General features: G+C 51.5%; 12 protein-coding genes across 12 annotated transcripts; 8 read left to right on the forward strand and 4 right to left on the reverse strand.

Annotated features, from left to right (window-relative positions):
* Nucleotides 1–1558: 1558 nt before the first annotated feature.
* N7506_008836 (class I SAM-dependent methyltransferase) lies at nucleotides 1559–2725 on the forward strand (the record flags this gene model as incomplete). Its single annotated transcript, XM_056958129.1, has 1 exon — nucleotides 1559–2725. One exon carries the CDS (start codon nucleotides 1559–1561, stop codon nucleotides 2723–2725), a length of 1167 nt encoding a protein of 388 aa, XP_056807519.1.
* A 492-nt stretch (nucleotides 2726–3217) lies between these two features.
* On the forward strand, nucleotides 3218–4657 carry erg8 (phosphomevalonate kinase; the record flags this gene model as incomplete). Its single annotated transcript, XM_056958130.1, has 2 exons — nucleotides 3218–3504; nucleotides 3553–4657. 2 exons carry the CDS (start codon nucleotides 3218–3220, stop codon nucleotides 4655–4657), a joined length of 1392 nt encoding a protein of 463 aa, XP_056807520.1.
* Nucleotides 4658–5566: 909 nt separating this feature from the next.
* On the forward strand, nucleotides 5567–6439 carry N7506_008838 (uncharacterized protein; the record flags this gene model as incomplete). The annotated part of the gene is made up of 3 exons (XM_056958131.1): nucleotides 5567–6092; nucleotides 6148–6231; nucleotides 6282–6439. The coding sequence occupies 3 exons, from the start codon at nucleotides 5567–5569 to the stop codon at nucleotides 6437–6439; spliced, it is 768 nt and encodes a 255-aa protein (XP_056807521.1).
* Nucleotides 6440–7297: 858 nt separating this feature from the next.
* N7506_008839 (proteasome maturation protein) lies at nucleotides 7298–8003 on the reverse strand (the record flags this gene model as incomplete). Its single annotated transcript, XM_056958132.1, has 3 exons — nucleotides 7298–7365; nucleotides 7419–7866; nucleotides 8001–8003. The coding sequence occupies 3 exons, from the start codon at nucleotides 8001–8003 to the stop codon at nucleotides 7298–7300; spliced, it is 519 nt and encodes a 172-aa protein (XP_056807522.1).
* A 278-nt stretch (nucleotides 8004–8281) lies between these two features.
* N7506_008840 (mitochondrial 37S ribosomal protein uS12m) lies at nucleotides 8282–9035 on the forward strand (the record flags this gene model as incomplete). Its single annotated transcript, XM_056958133.1, has 3 exons — nucleotides 8282–8708; nucleotides 8807–8907; nucleotides 8970–9035. The coding sequence occupies 3 exons, from the start codon at nucleotides 8282–8284 to the stop codon at nucleotides 9033–9035; spliced, it is 594 nt and encodes a 197-aa protein (XP_056807523.1).
* Nucleotides 9036–9603: 568 nt separating this feature from the next.
* On the reverse strand, nucleotides 9604–10878 carry N7506_008841 (glycosyltransferase family 15 protein; the record flags this gene model as incomplete). The annotated part of the gene is made up of 3 exons (XM_056958134.1): nucleotides 9604–9671; nucleotides 9728–10778; nucleotides 10831–10878. The coding sequence occupies 3 exons, from the start codon at nucleotides 10876–10878 to the stop codon at nucleotides 9604–9606; spliced, it is 1167 nt and encodes a 388-aa protein (XP_056807524.1).
* A 708-nt stretch (nucleotides 10879–11586) lies between these two features.
* Nucleotides 11587–14124, forward strand: N7506_008842 (deadenylation-dependent mRNA-decapping factor PAT1; the record flags this gene model as incomplete). Its single annotated transcript, XM_056958135.1, has 3 exons — nucleotides 11587–11711; nucleotides 11768–13945; nucleotides 14001–14124. The coding sequence occupies 3 exons, from the start codon at nucleotides 11587–11589 to the stop codon at nucleotides 14122–14124; spliced, it is 2427 nt and encodes an 808-aa protein (XP_056807525.1).
* Nucleotides 14125–14967: 843 nt separating this feature from the next.
* On the forward strand, nucleotides 14968–16239 carry N7506_008843 (NAD-dependent epimerase/dehydratase family protein; the record flags this gene model as incomplete). The annotated part of the gene is made up of 4 exons (XM_056958136.1): nucleotides 14968–14996; nucleotides 15047–15281; nucleotides 15335–15791; nucleotides 15845–16239. 4 exons carry the CDS (start codon nucleotides 14968–14970, stop codon nucleotides 16237–16239), a joined length of 1116 nt encoding a protein of 371 aa, XP_056807526.1.
* A 170-nt stretch (nucleotides 16240–16409) lies between these two features.
* N7506_008844 (putative oxidoreductase) lies at nucleotides 16410–17719 on the reverse strand (the record flags this gene model as incomplete). The annotated part of the gene is made up of 2 exons (XM_056958137.1): nucleotides 16410–17492; nucleotides 17543–17719. 2 exons carry the CDS (start codon nucleotides 17717–17719, stop codon nucleotides 16410–16412), a joined length of 1260 nt encoding a protein of 419 aa, XP_056807527.1.
* A 158-nt stretch (nucleotides 17720–17877) lies between these two features.
* Nucleotides 17878–18615, forward strand: N7506_008845 (putative G-patch domain protein; the record flags this gene model as incomplete). The annotated part of the gene is made up of 1 exon (XM_056958138.1): nucleotides 17878–18615. The coding sequence occupies one exon, from the start codon at nucleotides 17878–17880 to the stop codon at nucleotides 18613–18615; it is 738 nt and encodes a 245-aa protein (XP_056807528.1).
* A 306-nt stretch (nucleotides 18616–18921) lies between these two features.
* Nucleotides 18922–20879, reverse strand: N7506_008846 (Sec1 family protein; the record flags this gene model as incomplete). The annotated part of the gene is made up of 3 exons (XM_056958139.1): nucleotides 18922–20065; nucleotides 20119–20585; nucleotides 20640–20879. 3 exons carry the CDS (start codon nucleotides 20877–20879, stop codon nucleotides 18922–18924), a joined length of 1851 nt encoding a protein of 616 aa, XP_056807529.1.
* A 20-nt stretch (nucleotides 20880–20899) lies between these two features.
* Nucleotides 20900–24148, forward strand: N7506_008847 (ATP-dependent RNA helicase SUV3; the record flags this gene model as incomplete). The annotated part of the gene is made up of 3 exons (XM_056958140.1): nucleotides 20900–20935; nucleotides 21904–23009; nucleotides 23062–24148. 3 exons carry the CDS (start codon nucleotides 20900–20902, stop codon nucleotides 24146–24148), a joined length of 2229 nt encoding a protein of 742 aa, XP_056807530.1.
* Between the last annotated feature and the right edge of the window lie 124 nt (nucleotides 24149–24272).

Below are 24272 nucleotides of genomic sequence, written 5' to 3' on the forward strand. Positions count from 1 at the left end.
ATGCCTTGGAATGCTGTATGATCCACCTTGATCATTAAATATGTCTGGTTTCCCCAGAGATTTCTTTGGCACAGTCACATACTACTTGGAAAGTTGCCTGAGCTACGCCGTTTTGTTGGGATGCTTATCATGGTGAATTGTTCGCTGACACGGACTCCACTAACGTACTGTGCCGTGGCTTGCATTATGACGTGAAATCCTGTGAGATCACTCATGCAATAGACTTCCCGTCTGCAACACATAGTACACACAAAGGACAAAATACCATGAACATGCCATAATATCCCAACAATATTAGGGCTAGGTATAAGTTATAACAGTGCTGATAATGCAGTGTTTTACCTGCATTATTGCATTGCTACACAATTCCACGGTTCACCACTCGGCAGGCTCGGAGCATGGAAGACATGCCAAGGCTTCTATTATTCCATGAAACTCCCTAAATGGAGCATTTTGCCTTATTGGGACACACGTGACCGGCGGAATTACGGGAATCAGGGTCTCGGCGCGCCTTAATTCTGATTTTATTTTTTCGCCCTACCGGACGATCAGGTGGGTCCCGATATAAAGTCCCTCACATCGTTCAATCAGATTATAGCCCGGAAGCTCATATGGCCTGGTTGGGCTTTGTCAGTCTTTTTCTCCTTTATTATACTCGTATCCGCTTATAAATCATATCCAATTTTCTTTTTCCTTTTCTTTTCACGGGACCATAGATACAGCTCCGGCGCCTTTGTTCATGTCATGCCGATTTCCGATTCTCGGAGCCTTTTCGGATTCAGGGTAAAAGCAACATGAAATGTCAGTCATTGTCTATAGTACGAGGAAGGATAAGTGAACGGAAAAGATGATTATGAGTCTCTTACTAGGAGCTACATGCGAAAATTTACTTAAAGAGCTTATTCGTAGTTAGGGTTCCTTGTATAGGGTATCGTTGTATATGCCTTACTTTGATACCAGCAAGAATCTATATAAATTATTTTGCTAACACGCGATCTACAAGGATGATGTTAACTTGCATAGCTGTATCTACATTGTAAAGAAGGAATACTGGCTATAGAATACAGTATCTACGTAAACTATATAAGTGGGTCTAGATCGTCGCGCGATGACGATACTCATTTCCCTCAAGGGACCCGCGTCATCCGTGCCTGGCCGTCGCTCGCGTAGACCATTGCCGACAAGGCGAGCCCAGAGGCAGGGAATTCAGATGGCAAAAGCTGAAGCAATTGAGGCTCATGGTGCTGGTGATCCAAATCAGCACAAAAAAAGGAATTCGGGTCTCTGCCGTGCTTAAACGGATCAAACCACTGCCGGGATAGCCGGTAGGAGCTTCCATGTTCGGTGACAATCCACTATGTGGCTACTGACCATAGAACAAGCGTGCCGAATGATTTTTTCCTTTTTGATCGTGGAGAAGATTGACAATAGCCCGGAGAACAGTGCTTATAAATTGCGCCAGATCCCCCAGCGACGTGGGCCGCTACATATCATCGCATTTTCTTGCACATAGCACCCTGATCCCTCTTGACCTTAATAATACCCCAAAATTTCAGCTATGGCGTCGCAAACAGTCGTGGACGCCCCGCGCCATCCCGTGCGCAGCGGACGAGGCTCGGAAAGTGATAGCTCGCTGGACGAGATCGCGCAAGAGAAACATCAGGCGCAATCCCTCAGTCGCGGTAACCTTGACGACTCAGCATCACCAAAGCGATGGAAGAGTTTCTGGTCGGCATTCCGACACCTGGCGCATTTGACCCCAAAGCAAGTTGATGATTTCATGGCCTCATACGTCATCTATAACCTCGACTGGTCCGATGAGAAGCAAATGACCGAGACTCTGGGCCCCAATTACCAAGAAAAAGTCGGTGATTGCTTGAAGTCTTACTATGGAGTGCTGAACCATCTTTGCGCGCTGGGTGACGTTGAGAAAATGTACATCCCACCTTGGATGAGCCCTAAGTCCAGTGTACTAGAGAACCAGATCCTATATGAACGTTCAATCGCAGAGGACATCGGCCTCACGACTGGAAAGAAGGTCCTGGACTTGGGCTGCGGCCGCGGGCGCGTCGCTGCTCACATGGCGCAACACACTGGCGCCCATGTCACAGGCCTCAACATCGACCCGAACCAAGTCGAGCAAGCAACCAGCTTCAACGCCGAGCGCGGTCTCCAGAACAACTTCGTCACGCAAGACTTCAACGACCTCCCCCTGCCCTTCGCCGACGAGAGCTTCGACGCCTTCTACCAGATCCAAGCCCTGAGCTTGTGCAAAGACCTGCCGGCGCTGTTCCGCGAGATCTTCCGTGTCGTCAAGCCCGGTTCCAAGATATCTTTGTTGGATTGGATGAGTCTGCCGGACTACGATGCCAGCAACCCCGAACACGCGGAGCTCATGCGCCGGGTCAAGCCCCTCATTGGCGCCGTCGGTACACCCACTCAGGACATTTTGGAGAATGCGCTCAAGGAGGCTGGATTCGATATTGTGCGGTCGCAGAACGCTAGTATCGATGGTCTCCAAGCACCGCTTATTGATACCGTCGATGTCTACTTCCGTACCCTGCGCCAGGCCATCCTCGCCTTGGTCAAGGTGCATGTGCTTCCGCGTCACTTCAAGACTTTGATCAACCGTCTATGTTTAGACGGGCAGGCATTCGTAAAGATGGATCGCATGCGTTTGGCCACAACAAGTTATAGCATCATTGCGCAAAAGCCGGCAGCTTGAATGCGCAACGCCTAGAGTGATTCGAGGCTTGGGAGGATTCTCCCAGGTCTAGGAGTTTTGGAGTTTCTTCGATTCTGGTGTTCGGGGTTCGAGTTCAAAGCGATATTTCAATTAGTACATCCTCGATATGACCTATATCACTATGATACCTCCGTATATAGTTAATTTGACTTGACTCTTTAAATAATGATTCTGAGATTTTGTTTTGAGATTTATGATTTGAACAAACTAAAGGAGTGGGGAGGAACACTCCATCTAGAGAGAGAAAAACGGAGGGGAAAAAGAGGACATTCCCGCGCGTGCGGTTTTGAACACGCGACATCCCAACCCCCTGGACCGGATAAAAAAATGGCAAAACGACACTTGGACGATGATTTTGTTCAGCAATTCAGGCGGTTGAGATTAAACAAAGGTTTGTGCTCCCTCCTATTGTTTTGGTTATATCTAATCGGAGCGCGGGGACCAGCGAACCCATCTTTCCTCACCCTCGAGATGACTCCAACTGTCTCTGTCACGGCTCTTTCTGCGCCGGGTAAGGTCCTCCTGACCGGTGGATATCTGTGTTTGGATCGTGCCTACACGGGTACTGTCTTCGCACTCAACGCTCGTATCCATGTTGTAGTCGAGCAATTGCAACGAGCTCATCGCCGCGGGGCAACAGGAGAAGAGGAGGACTCTGTTATCGTGCGTTCCCCACAGTTCCTTGATGCTGTGTGGGAGTATGGCGTCCAACAGTGTGACAATGGCGGCGGTGTGAAGGTGGCTCAGAAAGGCGATCGGTATGAGGTGGCATCTTGAAGTAAAGATGATTGACTAACATTCACCAGCAAGCGCAACCCCTTTGTTGAGACCTCTCTGAACTTTGCCTTGACTTACATCAGCTACGTCGCTGATTCCAAGCACTTCGGTTCTCTATCTGTCACCATCTTGGCTGACAAGGATTATTACTCGGAAACTGCGACTTCCAAGGGTCCTGAGGGATTCAGAGATATCCACCGCTTTGTGAACTTCGGAGTCCCTCTCTTTGAAGCTCACAAGACTGGACTGGGCTCTTCTGCTGCTCTGGTAACTGCTCTTGTCTCTTCCCTGGTCATCCACCGTACCATGCAGCCTGAGGACCTCGGTGCGGCCCGCGACAAGCTCCACAATCTCGCTCAAGCAGCACACTGCGCAGCCCAAGGCAAAGTGGGATCTGGATTTGATGTTGCCAGCGCCGTCTACGGTTCATGCCTCTACCGACGTTTCTCGCCCTCTATCCTGGAATCTCTCGGCGATGTAGGCTCGGCTGGGTTTGAAGAGCGTCTCTTTGCCATTGTGGAAGACTCCGATCCGGAACACCCATGGGATACTGAGTGTGTCGATTTTGGCATGCAACTTCCCCGCGGTATGCAGCTTGTTCTGTGCGACGTTGACTGTGGCTCTGAGACCCCCTCCATGGTCAAGAAGGTTCTCGAGTGGCGCAAGAACAACCGCCAGGAAGCGGATACGCTCTGGGACAGTTTGCAGAACAACAACGAGCGACTTCGCCAAGAGCTCAAGCGCCTGGCTCAACACCCTGGTCACCATGAGCTTGACTTTTCCGATATCCGTGCGTTGATTCAGCGTTCACGCCAGCTTCTTCGCACCATGACCCAACAGACCGGCGTTCCCATTGAGCCCAGCGTCCAGACCGAGCTGCTAGACAGTGTTACGGAGATCGAAGGTGTCATTGGGGGCGTTGTTCCCGGGGCTGGAGGCTACGATGCTATCGCAGTGCTTATCCAGGATGATCCTGCTGTCGTCGCACGCTTGACCAAGCACTTTAAGAACTGGACGAGCACCGTCGAGGATAACTTTGGGGGGAAGATCGACAACGTACGACTGCTAGGTGTCGCGCACGGATCCGAGGGCGCAAAGAACGAGCGGTTGGATCAGTACGCTGGCTGGATTTAAGGCCTCTGTCTCATCGACTACTTTTCGGTTGCCCGATTTATCCTGGGCCAAGTCTCCTAGAGACCAAATACAACGAATGCACGAATCATGAAACATTCATCCTATTATTACGTACTCCCTCTTTTCTAATGATTCGAATTGCCCTACACACCAGCCTGGAGCTCCAGGGCTCAAAGTCACCATTTATGAGATGTGTGACCTCCGCCAGGTATTTCAGTATGGACTAGGTCAGTTTTCATGTCTGACTTCACGGTGTATGATACAGTTTTAGGTTGCCTACACATAGATATACCACGATAATATATGTACTCGAGTAGCGTTCAAGACTATGATCTGGGGCAGCAACCCAGGTACATTGGAGTAAAGGCAGAAGCTATCATTATCTTACCTGTCACTGTGGAGAACTGGAGAACTGCATGGGAAACTCTTGGCTGGTTTCCCCGGACAATCGAAATAAGACACATATATTACTTCTGGGAATTGAATACCTCGATTTCTTCAGAGAAAGCGAATTCTTAAAACAACAGCGAAAAATAAAAGAGAAAGAAAAACTAGACGAATAGGGGGGGAGAGAAAGCTAGTATGGGTGTTTGGCAGTGGTCTGCGCAGTCTTCAGGGCCTCTTTGCCGATCCCCTTTGCCTCCTCTTCTCCTCTCCTCTTTCAACTCTATGATGTCCCTCGTTTTTGTCGCAAATCTTGACTGTACAGCTTTAAACACCAAAGGCTTTTACTGCGCTTAGCCGACTTCATCTCCATCAGTGCCTTTATCATCTGGAACCAAGCCGTCCGGCTCATCCAATTCCATTTCGACCAGATCCTTCCCTACAAACATCTAGACTGAACACCGCCCCTTCGTTACTGGGGACAGTCACCAATCAACTATCATCGAGGCATCCGTATAAGAAGTCATGTCTTCAAGCCACCCAGAATCGGGCAACCCAAAGCCTGACCAACCAACCCAGACTCCGGCGCCACAACCAACAGCGCCTACAGAGCCCCCGACCCAGCCAGACCTGACCGCTGACGCTTCAACTCCTTCGGTCGATCCACTTGAGCTCCCTGGCGACGACGTATCCGCGAACCAGAACCACCCCGCAACTGGCCTTGGTGGCGAAAACGCCGCCCCCGTGACGACGACCACCAATCCCCACTCCTCCGCGCAACCTGCAACTACATCGCCATCAATGGATACCGAAGAGCCCAAGAATGTCCACGAGTTATCCTCTGAGCATTCGGACGATGGCTCGGGGAAGGAGGTCAAGGATGCTGGCCCGTCGCTGGTGATAACGCTCCTGTTGACCACGGGCTCGCGCCATCCGTTCACAATCGACGGGAAGTATCTACAGAAGCGATCGGTGAATGTGGAGAACAATGACCCGTTCTTAATGAGTGTGTACACTTTGAAGGAGTTGATCTGGCGCGAGTGGCGCTCTGGTAAGTGAACCGAGGCAAACGAACGGAGTGATGGGCGCAGGCTAACGCTGTCAAGATTGGGAAACTCGCCCCTCTTCGCCAAGTGCAATTCGACTTATCTCGTTCGGCAAATTGCTGGATGACAAGTCTCCTCTGTCTGGTATGTTCGGCGACAATGAAGTAATACGTTCGTTCTAACGAAGATACTAGACTCCAAGTTCAGCAAGGAACACCCAAATGTCGTCCATATGACCGTTAAGCCGCAAGAGGTTGTCGACGAGGAGGATGCAAAGGGCGCAAAGGCGCAATACAATCGGGACACTGAAGCCAGCGAGCGGAGCCCGGGATGTCGCTGTGTGATCCTCTAAGCGTTCTTGATCCACAACACCCACCCTCTCTCTGAAAGACACGGCTGTCGCGGCTTTGTCGTCGCCTCCCCCCTCACACACCTGCGATTGCAACAACCTGATCGATTCGGCCTAGACGCTGGATCGGCTGTTTAAACGGCGTTAGAACACTTCGGGCTGGACTTCCGTTTCGTGATTGTCATCTGGTTGTTAAGCTCGCCTCGCTTTGATCCTTCCGCCGACCAAGCATCGCCTATTCAAATATCCATGGGCTATATCTTGCCTATATCGGATCATCTCGACTCAATCTCGAGACCTGCTTTGTTTTGCTTGCTGTCATCATTATTACCTGCCCCGTCTCTATATACCCCCTTCAATCCGACTTTCCTTTCCTTTCACTCTTACCTATCTGTATGGCCCTACTATTTTGTGTATTTACGACCTTGACTTCCTCGCATGCTCTTCATTTTTTTCGTTTTCAGACTGCTCATTGTGATTGGTCGTAGTGTACAGGGTGTCGTGGAGTTTCTGCCGCCTTTTTGTTACATACTCATTCAACAAGGTTCCTACGTGCTTTTTAGCTTCTAGTCAATAACTCCAGTCAGTATTAGCGACTACCGATGCACCTACAGACACCTACAAGCCTGATCTGTGATGCCTCCTGACCGAATGATTCTACCGGGCTACCAAACATAGGCCCCAGATATTCAAGATATGCTACCACTGCGGTGCACATAGTGGTCATCCCAATGCATGAAGTTCAATTATCTACCCATCTATTCAATATCAGGCAGGAGTATGGGAGGAAACGTAACAGTCCGAGACTAGTAGAACATGCCGAGGAGAGCAGAAACATAACAAAGCCATATCATCAAGCATCTAGAAGTCCATCTTGAGCCTCTTCTCCATCTCATCATGGAAAGTAGGCGGCTCGCGGAGGTCGTCGCCTGAAACCAGTTAGCCCAAAGTCCACGCACAGCAGCAAAGCTTGTCAACATACCAGTGTAGATATCCTCCCACTGAACCTCCGCATCCCGACCTCCAATCGTCAGAATATCCTCATGAACATTGCCACCCCGCATACCGCCGAGCACGGCAGGTCGGAAAGTGCCGTCCCGCACAATCTTCAGCTCCATACCACGACGAACAGGCTCGGCAATACCGTATGCCCGACGAAGACCCTCCATCTTCATTGCATCTTGGGTTGCGCGCCATGCCATCAGGCGGGCTTCGAGAGGGTGTGTGGATGATGGGACTTCTCCGCTGTTGTTCGTGGAGGATGCGTGGGCGGTTGCGGGGAGGGTGAGCTTGTTGCGAAGGGTGTCGGGGAGACCGGGGGCTGAGGGGGCGCCCTTTGAGGGACGGGGTGCGGTTACGCTGGCTTGTTGCCGGGTTGTGAGGTTGGTGGTTTCATTGGGGTTACCGCTTGGGGGTGCGATGCGGAGAGACTGGGATAATTAGATCCAGAACATTTGAGCCGGGTGAAGCAATCCGTTCCAGGTAGAGAGCATAGTGACGTTCATGATCAACTAGCCGTTTACTGGCTGCTGGTGAGATCGGAGTCCGTAGCTTGATAACGTACCATGATGATTGATGGGAGCTAGGTTTTCAAATCCAGAGCACTGATTATGAAGTGGCAGAGCAATAGATCTTTTGACAGCTTGTAAAAAACGATGAATAGCAGAAACTAGAGAAAAGGGAGATGGAGATGACGATGATGCTTCAGGCAGAGAAGCAGCGCGTCCAGCTTCTCCGGTCTACCACAAATGCCACAACCGCACATCACGTGCCCTCCGCCGTCCGGCAAATCAATTCTATCGCGACATCCCATGCGAGGTGAAAGTGCCAGCACAAAACCCCAGAATGCCTCAATTACTTTCACCACTGGCCCTCCGGGCCCTGCGAAGCCTCGTTCAGCGTCCCGCAGTGTCGGCACCCATTCGCCGCACCCTCACCTCGAGCACCATCACTGCGAAACAAACTCCGATCACCTCCCGCTTCAACTTCCAGCCTGTTTTCCGTACCTCAGTTGCCTTCTCTGCGTCCCAACGGCAGTTCTCTACCTCTCCTATCATTCAAGCCACATATAACCAGGTCCGTCGCGGCATCCGGACTGGTCAGCAGGCTCGTCGGGGTCGCTCTCCTGCGCTGAAGGGCACACCCGGTCTTAAAGGCGTCTGTGTCAAGACTGGTGTCACTAAGCCTAAGAAGCCCAACTCTGGCGAGAGAAAGGTTGCAAGAGTGCGCTTGAGTTCGGGCAAGGTTATCACTGCTTATATTCCTGGTGAAGGTAAGGATTTGGAGTGGATGCGATTGGAACCAGAATTGTTACCGATTCGTATAATGAATGCTGCGCAAGAGCTTTTGGCTAACTAGAGATGTTTTCAGGCCACAATATCCAGCAGCACAGTGTTGTCCAGGTTCGTGGTGGACGTGCCCAGGATTGTCCTGGTGTGAAGTATACCCTTGTCCGTGGTGCGATGGATTTGGTAAGTTTGACATTCTGGCTATATGATCAGTCCGAGACTTTTGCTAATTCTTCAATCTCTAGGGTGGTGTTGGAAGTCGTATGACCAGTCGTTCGAAGTACGGCACGAAGAAGCCCAAGTCCAACTAAGGAATTCAAATGAGCTGCTGTGATACTATATAACTTTTGGATTTGATCTTTTCGTCGGATCACTCTGTTTTGATACTTGTGCTCTTTTCAAGAGCAAGCTTTGTTCATATTTGCATGTAACACTATGTTTGTGAATTTTATACAGCATTTCTTTCTGGATACTCAAAAACTTGGGATCTGTATACATTGTGTCTTTGATCAACTAATGAGACCTAGTATGAAGAACAAACGGTTCCAGGAATATCGTATTACTCCGGACCTATGCAGCAAGATAATCCCACAAAAAAAAAAAAAAAACGCTCGGGGAATTCACAGTAACAAATGTCAAGCATGGAAGAGCTCTTGGAGGTAATGGGAATCAAAATAAAACAAGATGTAGTCCGGCAGCTTTTTGCCCGAGCACGGTAAATCATGAACAGCATGTCTGCACCAGGTGCTATAATCACCATGTAGTCGTGGATGGATTGTTTCCCACTGGCTTGCCAGCGTTCGACTGCACGGCACTTCGTATCCAGACGACAATCGACCCGCGCTTTGTCGCTTACAAAATAAATGACCTTGAAGACGCTTAATCGTACTTCTTGTCCCATCCATTTGGCTTCGGCGTCTTATTGATGTCAAACCAGCGTTTGGTACCTGAATTTGCGTTAGCAGGAGATCTTTTCCAACGGGGCTGAAGAACTTATACTTACAAGAATAATCCTTCCAGTCGAAGTTTTCCTTGGGCTGGCAAGAGCATCTCAAGTCCAGACGCTTCTTTTCGTCAGTGGGACAATGTGTGAATGGGACATGGTAGTATGCAATGTCATCCCAGAAGTGGATTTCTTCTTTCTTCAACATGATAGAGGCAGCAATGGAGTGGACTGGCGCATCGCCCCATCGCTCATAGAAGAAACCACCGTCATGATCCAGAGACGTGAAATAATCCACGTATGCATCAGATCGTAGCCATTCCAGACTGCCGATCTCGAAGTTGGACCAGAAATGACAGTTGTTGTAGGTGTCTCCACCGTCAGCACTGATGAACTCCATGGCATTTCCATCAGTGACGTATTCAGGGTGGTTGCCGGTGAACTTCTTCACGCTATCCCACAGGGTGGGAATAGTCGCCACATATTCGTACAAACTGATGACAAAGCTGTACTTCTTGTTGTTCTCTTTCATGAAACGGAATGGATCGGAGTCGATGTCACAGAAGAGTTCGACACTGGGCTCGACACGCCAGTAGTACTCGAAGTTCATCATGAGCGGATGGCGGAAGAAGAATCCAGACTCATAGCGGCACATATGACGATAACTCTCTGAGCCACCGTAGATGATTTTCTTGCGGTCCATCTCTTCGCGCGCTTCCTTAGCCTTGTCCTCGTCGATCCACTCCGGGTACGACCAGTGTTCCTTGGGGATGACTCCATAGTGAGTTCGGCCGGAGATCAGGGCGGTGGTAACCTTCTTGAACTCGTCATCGAACTCCTTGTCATTCAAGAACACCCAGTCGTAATTGTAGTTGCGGTTGAAACGGTCTTCGACGGTTCGGATAGACTTGACCATGTCCCAGAGATCGGAATTGCGCGCCAAGGTGACAAACGTGGCATTGACTCGGTCATTCTGGTGTGGGCCTACCACAGTCGGCTTCTGCGACTTCACTGAATCGTAGGTCGGCGGGCTTTGCGGCGCAGGAGCGGTGGAACCTGTGCTGGGAAGGGGAATGGTGGATTTTGAGATGACGAAGAAGACCGCCAATCCCTGCTCCCTGTTAGCATCACGCAGTGACAATATTCCAGGACCAAAGTCTTACCACGACGGCAAATAAAAGGTAACGCGCATATCGAATGGTGACGGACATGGTGGTGGGGACGATGAGCGGTGCCCGTTAAGTGGCAAGGCAACAATTAAACACAAGGCACGGGTGAGGCCAATCCAAATTTAAAAAACGAGCGACATCAATGAGGAATGAGGAAAGAAGCAGAAGATGAGTCTGCCGCCGAATGAAGATGCGGAATGTGTTTTAGGGGGAGAGAGAGGCGAGATGAAAAGGAAAAGTGGCCGCGCAAGACAATGACAACCGCTTTCAGCCACTTGAGTGTCACCTAATTTGAGACATTCCGATGCTTCAGGGGAAGCGATTCTTTCTTCCTCGTGGGTTCTAATCATGGACTCGACCTTATTCTCGATGTTCAGCCCGATACAGTGCATATATCAGAAAAGCAATTGTTCTCCTGGCCCCATACTTGGTGATCTGGTGTTACTACTGCGAGTACATTGGCATTGTGAGGCAGCGTAGATAATGAATCTTTGTCAAAACAGCATAATACATATACTATTGTCCATAGCTCATACCTCGATCTTATTCCTCAGGATTTTTCAGATCTATACATCTTTTTATATCTAACGTGTCAACGTTCTTTGCACATCAGATCGACATGGGCTTGGCGGCAGCCTGAGGCCGAAATATCCCAGAACTTCGTCCCGACCAGCCTTTCCTCAATTTCCCCCCCCCACCAAGTCCCTATCCTCCCCACCTCTTTCCCATCTTTGACTGTATAGGCCAAAGATGGCGTTCTTTGGTTTCGATACCACCTTACCCAGGGACCGTGATGGTTCTGGGGCTAAGGGATTCTTCGAGGCACCAGATCCCTTTGCGCAAGTTGCTCAAGCTAGTGCGCTCGATGACGACGCGTGAGCTTACCCCTGCCGGTCTTGAAATTGTGCATAGAGCTTATAAATACGTTCAGAATTGATTTCGAAGATACTTACGATGGCCTCGGCGACCAGCTCGACGATGACCAGGACGAGTTCAACGATGACACGTTTGGTGGGCCCGGACCCGGGCCCGATTCATCTGGAAGGGACTTCGACTTTTTTGGGAAGACTGCTCAAGTTTCGGATGCGATTGGCGAAGAGCAGGTTCGCTACAGTCTGCAGAACCCCAACACTCACCGTGTCGCTCAGCCAGTGGCCCAACCCGTCCAGCCCGCCGCCCCTCAGGTCAAACGCTCAGGTTATGAGAAGTACTCCGACCCCGGATATATTCCAGACCTCCAAGCAAAGTCCAGTGTTTGGGGAGTCTCGCAGAAGAAACCCGATCCCGCTGCCGCGAACCGGAAGATGATGAGTTTGGAGGAGGTGGAAGCGCAAATGCGTCAAAGCAGTAACGCAGTGGCACCAGCAGGAGATCCTTTCCTTCGATCCATGGTCGAGCCCCAATACCACCCTCAACACCAGCACCTTCAGGCACTCCCAGATGGGTATCCTCCGGTTCACCCGGAGTTCTTGCAGGCACAGCTGAGACAAGGTCATCTGCCTCAGATGCCTCCACCCGGAATGCCGGAGCTCTATGGCGGGTCTGGCCATATGCCACCTGGTGGACCCTTGCACATGGCGCAGAACGTGAACCCTCCTCCGCAGAGCATGCCGCCCCCTGGTCCTGGCCCGCGCCAGAGTGCTCCTCTCCAGGCCCAACGCCCCCAACAGCAACCTCCTCAGCTCCAGCAGATACCGCCAAACCGGGTCTCTAGCAATGGAATGCCTATCATCACCGACCCAGCCCAGCTCTCGCACCTCACCCCCGAGCAGCGTGATGCCTATCTGATGGAAGATGCCAAGCGGGCGAAGCGAAACCACAAGATCTTCCTTCTGTCTCGAGGGAATGGCTTGATGACGCCGCAGGATAAAAATTTCATTACTCGCATTCAACTTCAGCAATTGGTGGCAGCCGCTGGAAGTATAGCGGATTCTGACCCAGAAGCCGTGCTGGCCGAGGATTTCTACTACCAGGTCTGCAGCCAGATCCGGGGCGCACCACGCCAACACCCTCACCAACCACTCGGTCATTTCGCGCAAACCTACCTACTCCAAACTGGAAACCGCCTTGGTGGGCATCGCCGCGGCAACTTCCAAAGCGCCGACAACCACATGCAGCGCATGCAGCAGCAGGTTCAGCGTGCCGTTGAAGCCGCCAAGGCTAAGCCCAAGAACAAGCAACTCATCATCGAGGGCAGTCTTGGCAAGATCGCGTTTAGCAATGCCAAGGCGCCGAAACCGATGTTGAACATCAAGCGCCCTGACAGTGCAGATGGCCCCAAGCCTAAGAAGCTGCAGTCTAACCTCAGCATCAGTGACCGCAAATCGATTCTTACCAACGTTGAGAACGTTTACAGTGCACTGATGGCAATGGAGGATATGGAACGGACGATGCCCCCACCTCCCGAGGAGGGTGATGCTGAGGCCATCCAAGAACATCTTGAATGGCGACAGAGACTCCACACTCTCAACCAAAAGCTGTGGCGCTCATTGAAAGTGATGGAACCCATTGTGCCCAATTCGACGACACCCCACCCCTTCATCGCCTTTTTGTCCTACCCTAAGGGCAAGAAGGCCATCCCTCGCATTTTCCGCCACATTGACCAGGAACAGCGCGTCACTATTCTCACCATGATCGTCGTTCACCTTGACAGTTTGGACGTGGTCCGTCTCGCGCAACCGGTACCGGGCGAGGCCCAGCCATCGCTCGGTATTCGTGAGGCCATTGATCTGTTCTCGCTGGCTGTCATGCCCTGTCTTCTGGGTTACGTGAACGAAGCGCCGTTCAACATCATCATTGGTCTGTTGGGCTTGGTCATCAACCAGACCCATGTGCAAACCGTGGCCCGGACCAAGGTCGGTCTGGGTATTTTGACCATGTTGCTCAGTCGTGCTGAGATTGTAAAGGAAGCCGGCCAGGCTTCCGAGCACGATTGGCAACAATGGGTGGAGAAGTTCAACGTCCTCTTCGACACTTTGGAGCTTGGATTGAACGACACCTTCCCCGGAACCATCAGCTCCGGAGACGATATGTATGTGTGGCAGTTCCTTGCCGCTGTCGGCATTGGTGCTAGTCCTGAGCAGCAACAGCGCCTGGTGATTGCTGTCAAGTAAGTTCCCCCGAATCCTACGATCCGAGGCCGCCATTCTAACCCTCGTTTTTAGGGACCGTGTTATGGAAACTGTGGGCTATAGTAAGACCCTTCCCGCCGACATGGGCAGTCAGCGTTTGAGTAATGTCAACCTGTTTATGCGGGCCATTGGCCTGGATGTTGAGCTTCTCGGTTAATTAACACCCCGTCATCCGGGTAATCTTGATTTGCGTCGCGGGTAACAATTCTGCGCGGGTCCGGCCCCGTACAGAGCGCTTCCTGTTGACTTCTACGGACGAGAACACCTCGAGCACTGAGCTCCTACGAGGCATGTCTGAACAATGCCAATGCCGTTCGCCGTCTACATCTACACGAGTTATGGGGACTCATGATGAATGATTAGGAGATATAGGCCCCGGTTCTCTTAAACTGGCAGGATATCTGCCGACCAATTTTTTATCTTTATTTCAATACCAATTTCACAATGTTCAAATTTCAAGATTTGGAATACACGTATGTAGAAAATAGAATTGTAATTAGACAGAAAACGGACGATCGAAGTACCGAAACAAGCCAAGTGGAAACACGTTGCCGAGACGTTCCCGGGAACAGCTGGACCCTGAACGTGGGCCCGCTTCAGGCCAGATCGCACCTTTTGGACGGCTGCGGACAATTTCATGCATATTGCGCCGTCAATGGCTGAAAACAGTGAACAAACTACTCCGTTTATTCTTGGAAACATAGAGGATTTACAAAGGATAGATCACAGAGTACAGAGCATAGAGGATAGAGAATAAAGTACAGTGTACAGAGTATAGGCCGTGCAACACGCCATTGAGCAATCAGGGGTAGTGTGAGTAAACAATATACTCAAATGGCACGATCGACGGTAGATTAACAGAAAAATAAGATGAAAGGTGAAAGCGATGAGCAGGGCCGCGTCATAAGATAAAGTGAAAGCACCCCACCATTTTCCCCTTAAAAGCTGCCCCTCGCCCGCTTTCTGCTCCGCTCCCCATACTTCCCTCTGATTATCCATAATGTCTGCTGGTTCGGTTCTTGTCGCTGGGTATGTCTTGGTCAATGGATCAATGGAAACATATAACTAACCCTTCCTAGTGGTACGGGCTACATTGGCTCGTTCACCACCCTTGCTCTGCTCGAGGCCGGTTACAAGGTTGTCGTTGCCGACAACCTGTACAACTCCTCTCCCGAGGCCCTCAAGCGCATCGAGTTGATCTCCGGCAAGAAGGCCGAGTTCATTCAGCTTGATGTCACCGAGGAGAACGCCTTTGACAAGGTGTTCGAGGCCCACCCCGACATTGACAGCGTTATCCACTTCGCTGCGCTGAAGGTGAGACACACATCTGCACAGCATAACGCACGAAAGCTAACCAGACCCTCAAGGCCGTTGGTGAATCTGGCGAGAAGCCCCTGGACTACTACCTGGTCAATGTCTACGGCACCATCAACCTCCTCCGCTCCATGGTCAAGAACAATGTCACCAACATTGTCTTCTCCAGCTCCGCCACCGTCTACGGCGATGCCACCCGCTTCCCCAACATGATCCCCATCCCCGAGGACTGCCCTCTGGGCCCCACCAACCCCTACGGTAACACCAAGTTTGCCGTTGAGACCGCCATCACCGACGTGATCAACGCTCAGCGTAACAACGCCACCAAGGCCGGCAACGAGGCCGAGGCCAAGAAGTGGAACGGTGCTCTCCTCCGCTACTTCAACCCCGCTGGTGCCCACCCCAGCGGTATCATGGGCGAGGACCCCCAGGGTGTTCCCTACAATCTTCTTCCCCTCCTCGCGCAAGTCGCCACCGGCAAGCGCGAGAAGCTGATGGTTTTCGGAGACGGTACGTTTTGCAAATTCCCCCCTCCAAATCACCTCCCAATCTAACATACGCAGACTACGCCTCCCACGACGGTACCGCCATCCGCGACTACATCCACATTCTGGATCTCGCAGACGGCCACCTGAAGGCCCTGAACTACCTGCGCGCCAACAACCCCGGTGTGCGCGCCTGGAACCTGGGTACCGGAAAGGGCAGCACCGTCTACGAGATGATCCGCGCCTTCTCCGCTGCCGTCGGCAAGGACCAGCCTTACGAGGTTGCTCCCCGTCGTGCCGGTGATGTTCTCAACCTCACTGCCAACCCTACTCGTGCCAACACCGAGCTGGGCTGGAAGGCCGAGCGCACTCTCGAGCAGGCTTGCGAGGACCTCTGGCTCTGGACTGAGAACAACCCCCAGGGTTACCGCCAGCAGCCCCCTGCTGAGCTTCTCGCTAAGCTGCAGAAGTAAATTGACGAGCTGGATTTGATATAGGCTTGTTGATATAGAGATCTAAGACTAGTGCTAGAATAAACGAAACGAATTTCCTTTTTCTGACTGATGTTTTATTTTGTAGATTGTTCTGACGATCCAATCTGTCTATTTTATCTTAATACAAAGTATACTAAATCATCTTAATTCTACTTATTCTGAGCCTTCTTGCTCCTTCTTGAGCCCTCAGTTTTCTTCCCAGCCTGCTCTTTCTTTTCCCTCTTTTCCTTTTCGGCCTTCTCAGCCTCGACACCCTTCTTCTCCAGCGCGCGAATAACAGCACTCTCTTTCTCCGCTTCCTCAACCATCTTCCCACTGAACTCCCAAAGCTTCTTTCCAGCCTCGTCACTACGAACATCCGTTCGTGCATAGTCCATCTCGCGACACTCCTTCACTAACCAACCACCCTCGCCACGCCCATACTGCGCCTCCATAGCCGCATACAGAATGCTCTGCGCGCCCTGTGAGGGAGACTTGAAGATCAACCACCAAAGCGGCCAGGTAATCAGATAGACAAGCAAACCCCACAACGACCCGCCTGTCAACCAGCGGCGCATACCCGGCGTTCGGGTAACGCCCGGATCAACAACAATGACACGCGTGCAAGGCGGCAGACTATCCGGACGCTTGTAAGCGTTCAAATGACGCTGGAAGGAATGTGCGAAGATAGTCAGACACAACTTGCTCAGGCCGTAGACGCCTTTGGGTCTCGCGTAAAGAGCGGGTTTGGTAGCGGTGCGCTTGGAAGTTTGGACTTGCTTTCCCCGGGTCAAAGATTCCAAGGAGCTGAAGTCCGCGCCGATATAGCTAGAGCACGATGCGAAGATCACGCGGACGTCGCGGTGGGCGGGCTGAGCGCGCAGCGCTGGACTGAGGATGCTGAGGAGGTGGAAGTTGGCGAGGTAGTTTATTTGCCATTCTGGATCTATACCGTCAACTGTGAGGGGGCGGGAGCCGGATGGTTCAGCGATGCCGCCTGCTAGGATGATGCAGTCGAGTCTGCGGGGCGGGATGTTGTCGATCCATTTTGTGGCGAAGGTGCGGATTGAGTGGAGAGAAGCGAGATCGACTTGTTCGGCGTAGATAAGCTGGTTGTTGGTTGAGTTGCGGAGGTCGTCGATGTATTCGGAGAGGAAGATGTCTGAGGGTGGTTGGCGAGTTAGGAGGATGACTTGTGCGCCGCGGGTTGCTAATTCGCGGGCTACTTCTGCTCCTATCCCTGATGTGCCGCCCTGGTGAGGTGATTAGCTGTGTAGGTATATGGGAGAAGGATTGGGCGTACCGTCACCATTACTACTTTGGAACGCATCATTCGCTCGGAGCCGTTGCGGGCTCCTTCAAAGTAGTACTTCAGCGCGGCGAGGGCGATCAGCCATGGCGCTACGCGGAGGACGGTCCAGGCATATGGGATGGCAGAGATGCCCTCCCTTAGGCCAGTGGCGATGATGGGAATAGGCATTGCGAGGTGTGTGGAAGGGGAGAGCTGTCCACAGGGATTATTTTCTCCACGTACACGTACTCCGTACCTATCTCCGCCTATCGCTCTTATCGCCACTTCCGCTCTCCACTCTTATTTTCTTCTTTCTACTCTCTCGCAGCCCTGGAGCTTTGCCAACCATGGCGTCAGACGAGGACTATGACGACTTTAATCTCCCTCCAGAGACCCAGCGTCCATTTACCTCGGGTATCCGTCGCAAACCAGTGCCATTCGTGCGCTCCTCCAACCTCGACACAACCTCAACTCCATCCACATCCTCCGGCCGCAGCATCGCAGACACATACCTCTCAATTGTGATGAAACAAGCACCAAGCACTTCACCAAGTACCCCTGCACATGCACCCTCACCTACTCGAGCAACGAACTCGGCCCCGGCAACCGCACAAGCTACCCCACTCTCAGAACCAATCCCCGAACCAGCTCCGGAGCTCTGTGATGTATGCAAGCTGCCCCTCGGGACAAACCCCAGCACTCCGCACGAAGCGTCCCTCGCACATCAAGTCTGTGTCACCCATTCACATCCCCCATCCCACATAGACCGCACCCGCGCAGGCTTCCGCTACCTCGCGAACCAAGGCTGGGATCCTGACGAGCGCTTGGGTCTCGGCGCATCGGGTCGCGAGGGTATTCGCGAGCCTATCAAGGCGAGTATGAAGTTTGACACTGCTGCTTTGGGAACGGGATTTGACCAAGACGGGGACCCTTTGCCGAAGAAACCGGCGCCTGTTAAGGTGCAGAAGTTGAACGCCAAGCAGGTCAGAAAGAAAGCTGCCGAGGACAAGGCGAGGGGCGAGAGGATAATGAGGGCTTTCAATCAGGATGAAAGGGTTCTGAAGTATTTGGGGGAGGATATTTAATTTTGTTTTGGTTCAATGATCTGTTATGATACCCATGTTATGCGTACTATATTTTATGAATGGAATGAAGTTTATGATACTACCCAGTCGTGAATAGAGAGGCATGGTGATCCTCAGGATCGCGCGTTTTACTTGATCAGACTGCATTGCGTTGAAGCTTCGACTAAAGACATAAACCGCTAGCAAAAGCGCCTTGAATGCTCGGGACCAGACCAGACCAACCAACAAAAGACAAGGAAAAGAATGGTATCACAAAAGCGCTGGATAGGGACAGCAGGAGAACGGCCAATGCATTGAGAGAAGAGACTACTTGAAGAATCGATACTTCTTCTCTTTCTTCTCTTTCTTCTCCTTGTCTTTCTTCTCATGCTTGTCCTGCTTATCAGGCTTGCCACTTCCAGAGGAATGGTTGCTCCCGCTTCCATTCGGGCTGGCAGAGTACCCAGGCCTCAGCGCTTCTTTTGGAGCCATTGGGTTGAGATGATCAGTGGAGACAGGCTTCTTTTGTGGCGGCGGAGCAGCTGGAGAAGGTTGTCTTTCGCGCTCGAAGAGGTGCGCCGGAGCAGTTGGTTTTGGCCGCTCGGACGGAAGGTCAAGGCGACGTCTATCAACGCTCAGATCAGCCACCTGGCGGAGGAAAAGACCTGGTGTCAGCATGTGTGTTGTGGCTAGGTAAACATCTCGGTTATATGCGGCCGAAACTTCGTAGCAGGCGCGAGACTCGCCGTAGGTGGCTCCGCCAGCCATGAAAACGATAATCCGCTGGCGAGGTTGGTCGACTGATTTTGTGCGTGCCCAGGTTGGTTTTGCGCTACGCAGAGAGGCCTGTTGGGATTGCACTTCCTGCGCCGCAAGGGCACCGTCTGTTTCAGTGTGAGGCCGGGTGAATGGGAAGGATGTTGGGTCCAGGGTGCCTTGAATGTGTTCTTCGAGCATTTGTTTCACGGCGAGCTCGTATCGACTTAGGCTGAGTTCTTCCGACTCGGGAGCTGGGTTTCGGCGATTGAAAAGAGGCTGCACGGGTGGCTTTTCGTCTCTCAAGGGCTTCTCTACACGAACACCAAGGAGTTCGAGGTTAGCAATAACCTCCCCGTCCCTTGGCGGGAGGTTTGCGTGCGCCATGAGTTTGCGAATATCGCCGCCTAGCAGCCCACTGCGGTAGATTATGTAGAGAAGTAGCAGTCGAAGTCGATCTGGAGGCACAACTGAGTCGTCGTCCAGGAGTTGCACAAGTTGTGCTGCCAGATTCTTCGCCTTCTTGTAGTTTTCGTCCAGACCTGTGGCGAATGACTGTTGAATAGAGCTCACTTCCAAAAGCTTACGGCTTTGGAAAAGTTTCATACACTCTTGCGCCATGTTCAGGTGCAAAGTGTAAGCGTTCTTTCCCTCTTGGAATTCTGTCAGTCCAGCCAACATATCCTTGATGGTGTTCACGTTCTGTTTATCGTTGCTGTTGTGTAAAGTTAGTATATGAGCATCTATCTCTCAACACTTTCAACTCACTCGTCTGCGAATTGAGGGTTTGCTGCTCGGAACTTGGCGAAATCCTCGCCCAATCTCCCAAGCAGATCTTTCATATGCATATGACGATAGTCCACCCAGATTTTATCATCTTCTCCAATTTCCATCTCCTTGACCTCCTCGTTCTTGCTGCCTTCGTTGACAACAGTCTTGTAAGTTACCTTGTCACCGTCGTTAACAGGCAGCAAGTCATGGACCATAGCTTGATATGTGAACTCGTGGAGGAGCGGGGCGAATAGATCCATTGAGCGGTCTACGACAAGGAGCACGCCCCGAGGCCGGTTTGTCTGAGGTGGAAAGTCTCGTTGGAACTGCGCAAACTGATCCAGTTCATTTTGAACAAAGCGCGCCAGATGAGAGCACATAACTCCGGCTTCGTGGGTGGGTGATCGGGGCCGGTAGTATCGAATCACAGGGTACTCGCCCAAGGAAGCACAAAGGGAAACGATCTGGATTTCAGATGAGCGGTACGAACTTCGTGTTTAGACAACAGCTTCACTCACCTTCTGCGCCAAGTCTTCCAGATGCTGCCGAATCAAGTTGTTGCAGCCGGGGTGGAAGAGGACCGGGAAGCTCCACGGATCCTTGAAGGTGATCAAGCGGGATTCTCTGGGATAGAAATTGATGTTCATGATGTGAAACTCCGCAATTTGTTCCCGCGCCATTTCAGAACGGTCAATCCGAGCTCGTTGCTGCGGATCCAGGACTGTAATTGCATCAGCGAAATGACGTTGCGAATACATCGTGTTCACAGCCCACTAACATGAAGTCCACACCAACAACGCCCTCCTGTATCGTCGTACTTCGAAGTCTGCCATCAAGCAATCTACCACGTAGGATTCGGGGGAAAGGATGTAGAGCGCGTCCATATCGGTATTGAACGGCCGTTTGTGCTCGAGTTGCTCGACGTCTGCGGGGTGACATTTGTTTAGTGCATTCGCCATGGAGTCGCAAAGCACCGGCTAGGCTCACTGGAGACATTGAGATTGAGAATTTCTTCCTGTTTCACGGCGCCTTCGACCAATTTCCTGCTGGTGTCATCCAACACCAAGACTTTCCACTGTTAAGGAGTGCCGTCAGTAACCCGTGGGTGGTCAATCGGAAGGGTCGGGCTCACATCTTGACCACCGGCATTGCGAATGGTATTCAGTATAACTATTGAGGAGAGGCACAGATTAGCTGGAGCTTGAGCGAGAGGCGATTCAGGAGGTCACCGACTGTCGCGTTGGATGTTAATTATGGAGGAGCCCATGCTGGCGGGCAGCCCACAGCTTGTTTCACGCCGAGGAGAATAAGTTGGAGACAGCTAGATAAGTAGCAAAGGAGTAGACCGGATTTAAAGGAGTTGCGAGAGTAGCAAGGTGGCTGTCTGAGGTATATGAAGGAGACGGGTTTCCCCACCATCGGAGCTTGGTGGATCGTCGATAAGCAACTTTTTGGTTTTGGCGCTTCCGCCTTCTCCTTTGTTTCCGCCCTCGGTGTTTCATCCACCATCCTGCTACGTACATTGTACTCATTCGAATCTGAAATCGTCCCGGATTGAGATCCTCGACCCAGGAATGCAGCTATGGACCGGCCGAGGTAGTTCCCTCTGCGCCTTGCGACCCTTCACTTGCTTCGCTGCACGGCCGTTTACGACAACCTCTTTTCTTGAACGAGGAAAAAGATCGAAGGAGCCTCGAATTCCAGAAAAAAAGATCAAAACCAAGGTGTGTCTTCTGCCAGTCCTTGAGCTCTGTTCGAGAATGCTGATCTCGATGATTCAAGACGCCAAAAGGTATACCACCATCCAAGGTTAATCGACATGACATTGCGGACTCGCGCGATTTCGCTCAATTGGTGGAGGCGGCCTTACGAGATGTTCGTCGAAAGTTGAAGCAAAACAAGGATGCCTTAGAGGGGTGGGAAAAATTCGAGCGTCTGGTCTTGAACTCATGCCGAGCGGATGACAAGAAATCTGCGCCCGCTGGCAGCTTTTTAAATATGAAAGCTTCTCTGCAAAGGGTATACTTTCAGGGCGGTGCTCAAGGTCTCCGAGAGGAATTGGAGTATTTGCTGCACGCGGAAAACCTCACACGCAAGTACTCTTTACCACTTTTGGAGGCCCAGCAACACGTCACCGACCTTCGATACCCAGCCGAGTGGTACCCGAGCGCACGATCGATTCAACGAACTATCCATCTTCATGTCGGGCCGACCAATTCCGGAAAGACTTATCACGCTTTGCAACGGCTACGAAACAGCAAAAATGGGTTCTATGCGGGCCCGCTGAGGCTACTTGCGCAAGAGGTATACCACAGATTCAAGGCAGAGGGTATTCCAACCAGTCTGGTGACAGGTGATGATGTCAAGGTTCCAGAGAATGGCGAAGTACCGCGTATCACGAGCAACACTGTGGAAATGGTCAGCCTCGGGCAGGAATACGACGTAGGAGTCATTGATGAGATCCAGATGATCTCAGACTCCTCCCGAGGATGGGCTTGGACTCAAGCGTTTCTAGGATGCCAGGCCAAAGAGCTGCACCTTTGCGGTGAAACCCGTACTGTCCCATTGATCCGAGAGCTATGCGCGCTCACAGGGGATGTTTTGGAAGTCCATCGCTATGAGCGACTCAACGGACTAGAAGTCATGCCGCATAGCTTGAAGGGCAATCTCTCGAAACTTGAAAAGGGTGATTGTGTCGTGGTCTTCTCCCGAAAGGGTATTCACGCTCTGAAGGCAGACATCGAGAAGACGACTGGAAGACGTGTAGCCATTGTTTATGGTGGCTTACCTGCAGAAATCCGAACCCACCAAGCGAATCTTTTCAACGACCCAGACAATGAGTACGACTTCTTAGTTGCCAGTGATGCCATCGGAATGGGTCTGAATTTGTGAGTACCATCTCCGTCGATTACTGTTTGTATACTCACCCCCATTCAGAAGTTGCAAGCGTGTCATCTTTGACACCTTGGTGAAACGCTCTCAGTTCGGACTGCAGCGTCTCACTGTACCGGAAATTAAGCAGATTGGAGGACGCGCTGGCCGATACCGCCCGGCCAATGTACAGGCAAAGGAAGGCGAAACAGCAGAGCCCAACGTCGGCCTTGTCACCTGTCTTGAAGAAGTTGATATACCGTTCATCCAGCAAGCCATGAAAATGGAGCCCCCACCTCTTACCTCTGCGGGTATCCTGCCCCCCGATAACGTTTTCCGGAAGTTTGCTTCGTACTTCCCACCGGGTGTACCTTTTGAGTATCTAATCAAACGCGCTTTGGAGGTCGCCCAGGTCAGCCCGTTGTTTTTCCTTTGCGACGCTAAAGGTCAATTGGAAAACGCAGAGATGGTCGATAGCGAGCGAGGTCTGCCGATCGAGGATCAATTGAAGTTCATGGTTTCACCCATGGATGCAAGGACCTATTCTGGGCGTGATGTCTCCGCTGCATTGGCCGACTGTGTGGCTAAACACACCGACGGGCTTCTTTTGAATATTCCGCACCTGAACCTGGAGATCCTCCAGGAGCCTGTATCTGGAAGTAATGATTACATGCGTGATCTGGAAAGTCTGCACAAAGCTGTTATTCTGTACCTGTGGCTCAGCTTCCGATTTGGTGGTGTTTTCACAGACCGAACACTTGCGAGTCATGTCAAGGAGCTTGTCGAAGAGAGAATGGTACGGGCTTTGACCGAGTTCTCTGCTAACAAGAGATTGCGCAAGGGCTCTTCTCTCAGACGCCAGATCGCCCTCCAGAAACAATTGCTCGAACAGCAACGCATGGGTGTTGCCCCGGATGATTGGAGTTCCCAAGCCACAGAAACACCCCAAGCCGAACTGCCTGAAGAAGAGGCTTCAAATGAAGAACCACCGGCGCAAGCGTCCGTCGAGCCCGCTGGATCTTCTGAGAACGAGCTGTCCATTTTTGAAAGCTCTGACGCGCAGAACTCAACTACAACTGAGCCCTCGGGCGAAAAAGCAAAATCGTCTGAGCTTGAAAACTCGTGGTACTATTCAGAGACTGACAAGAAAGAGTAAAATGTACTATCATTGCCATGTATATTAGATGTATAAAATTAATTTCACAAATTCTCATTCATTTTTCACATCCATGGATATAGTTCCGAGGCTGCCTTTGTATTCCTGGCTGCTTATCGTGCTT

This window comes from Penicillium brevicompactum (assembly GCF_028827555.1).
Source record: "Penicillium brevicompactum strain IBT 35665 chromosome Unknown utg000006l_segment0_segment0, whole genome shotgun sequence".
NCBI classification, from domain to species: domain Eukaryota; kingdom Fungi; phylum Ascomycota; class Eurotiomycetes; order Eurotiales; family Aspergillaceae; genus Penicillium; species Penicillium brevicompactum.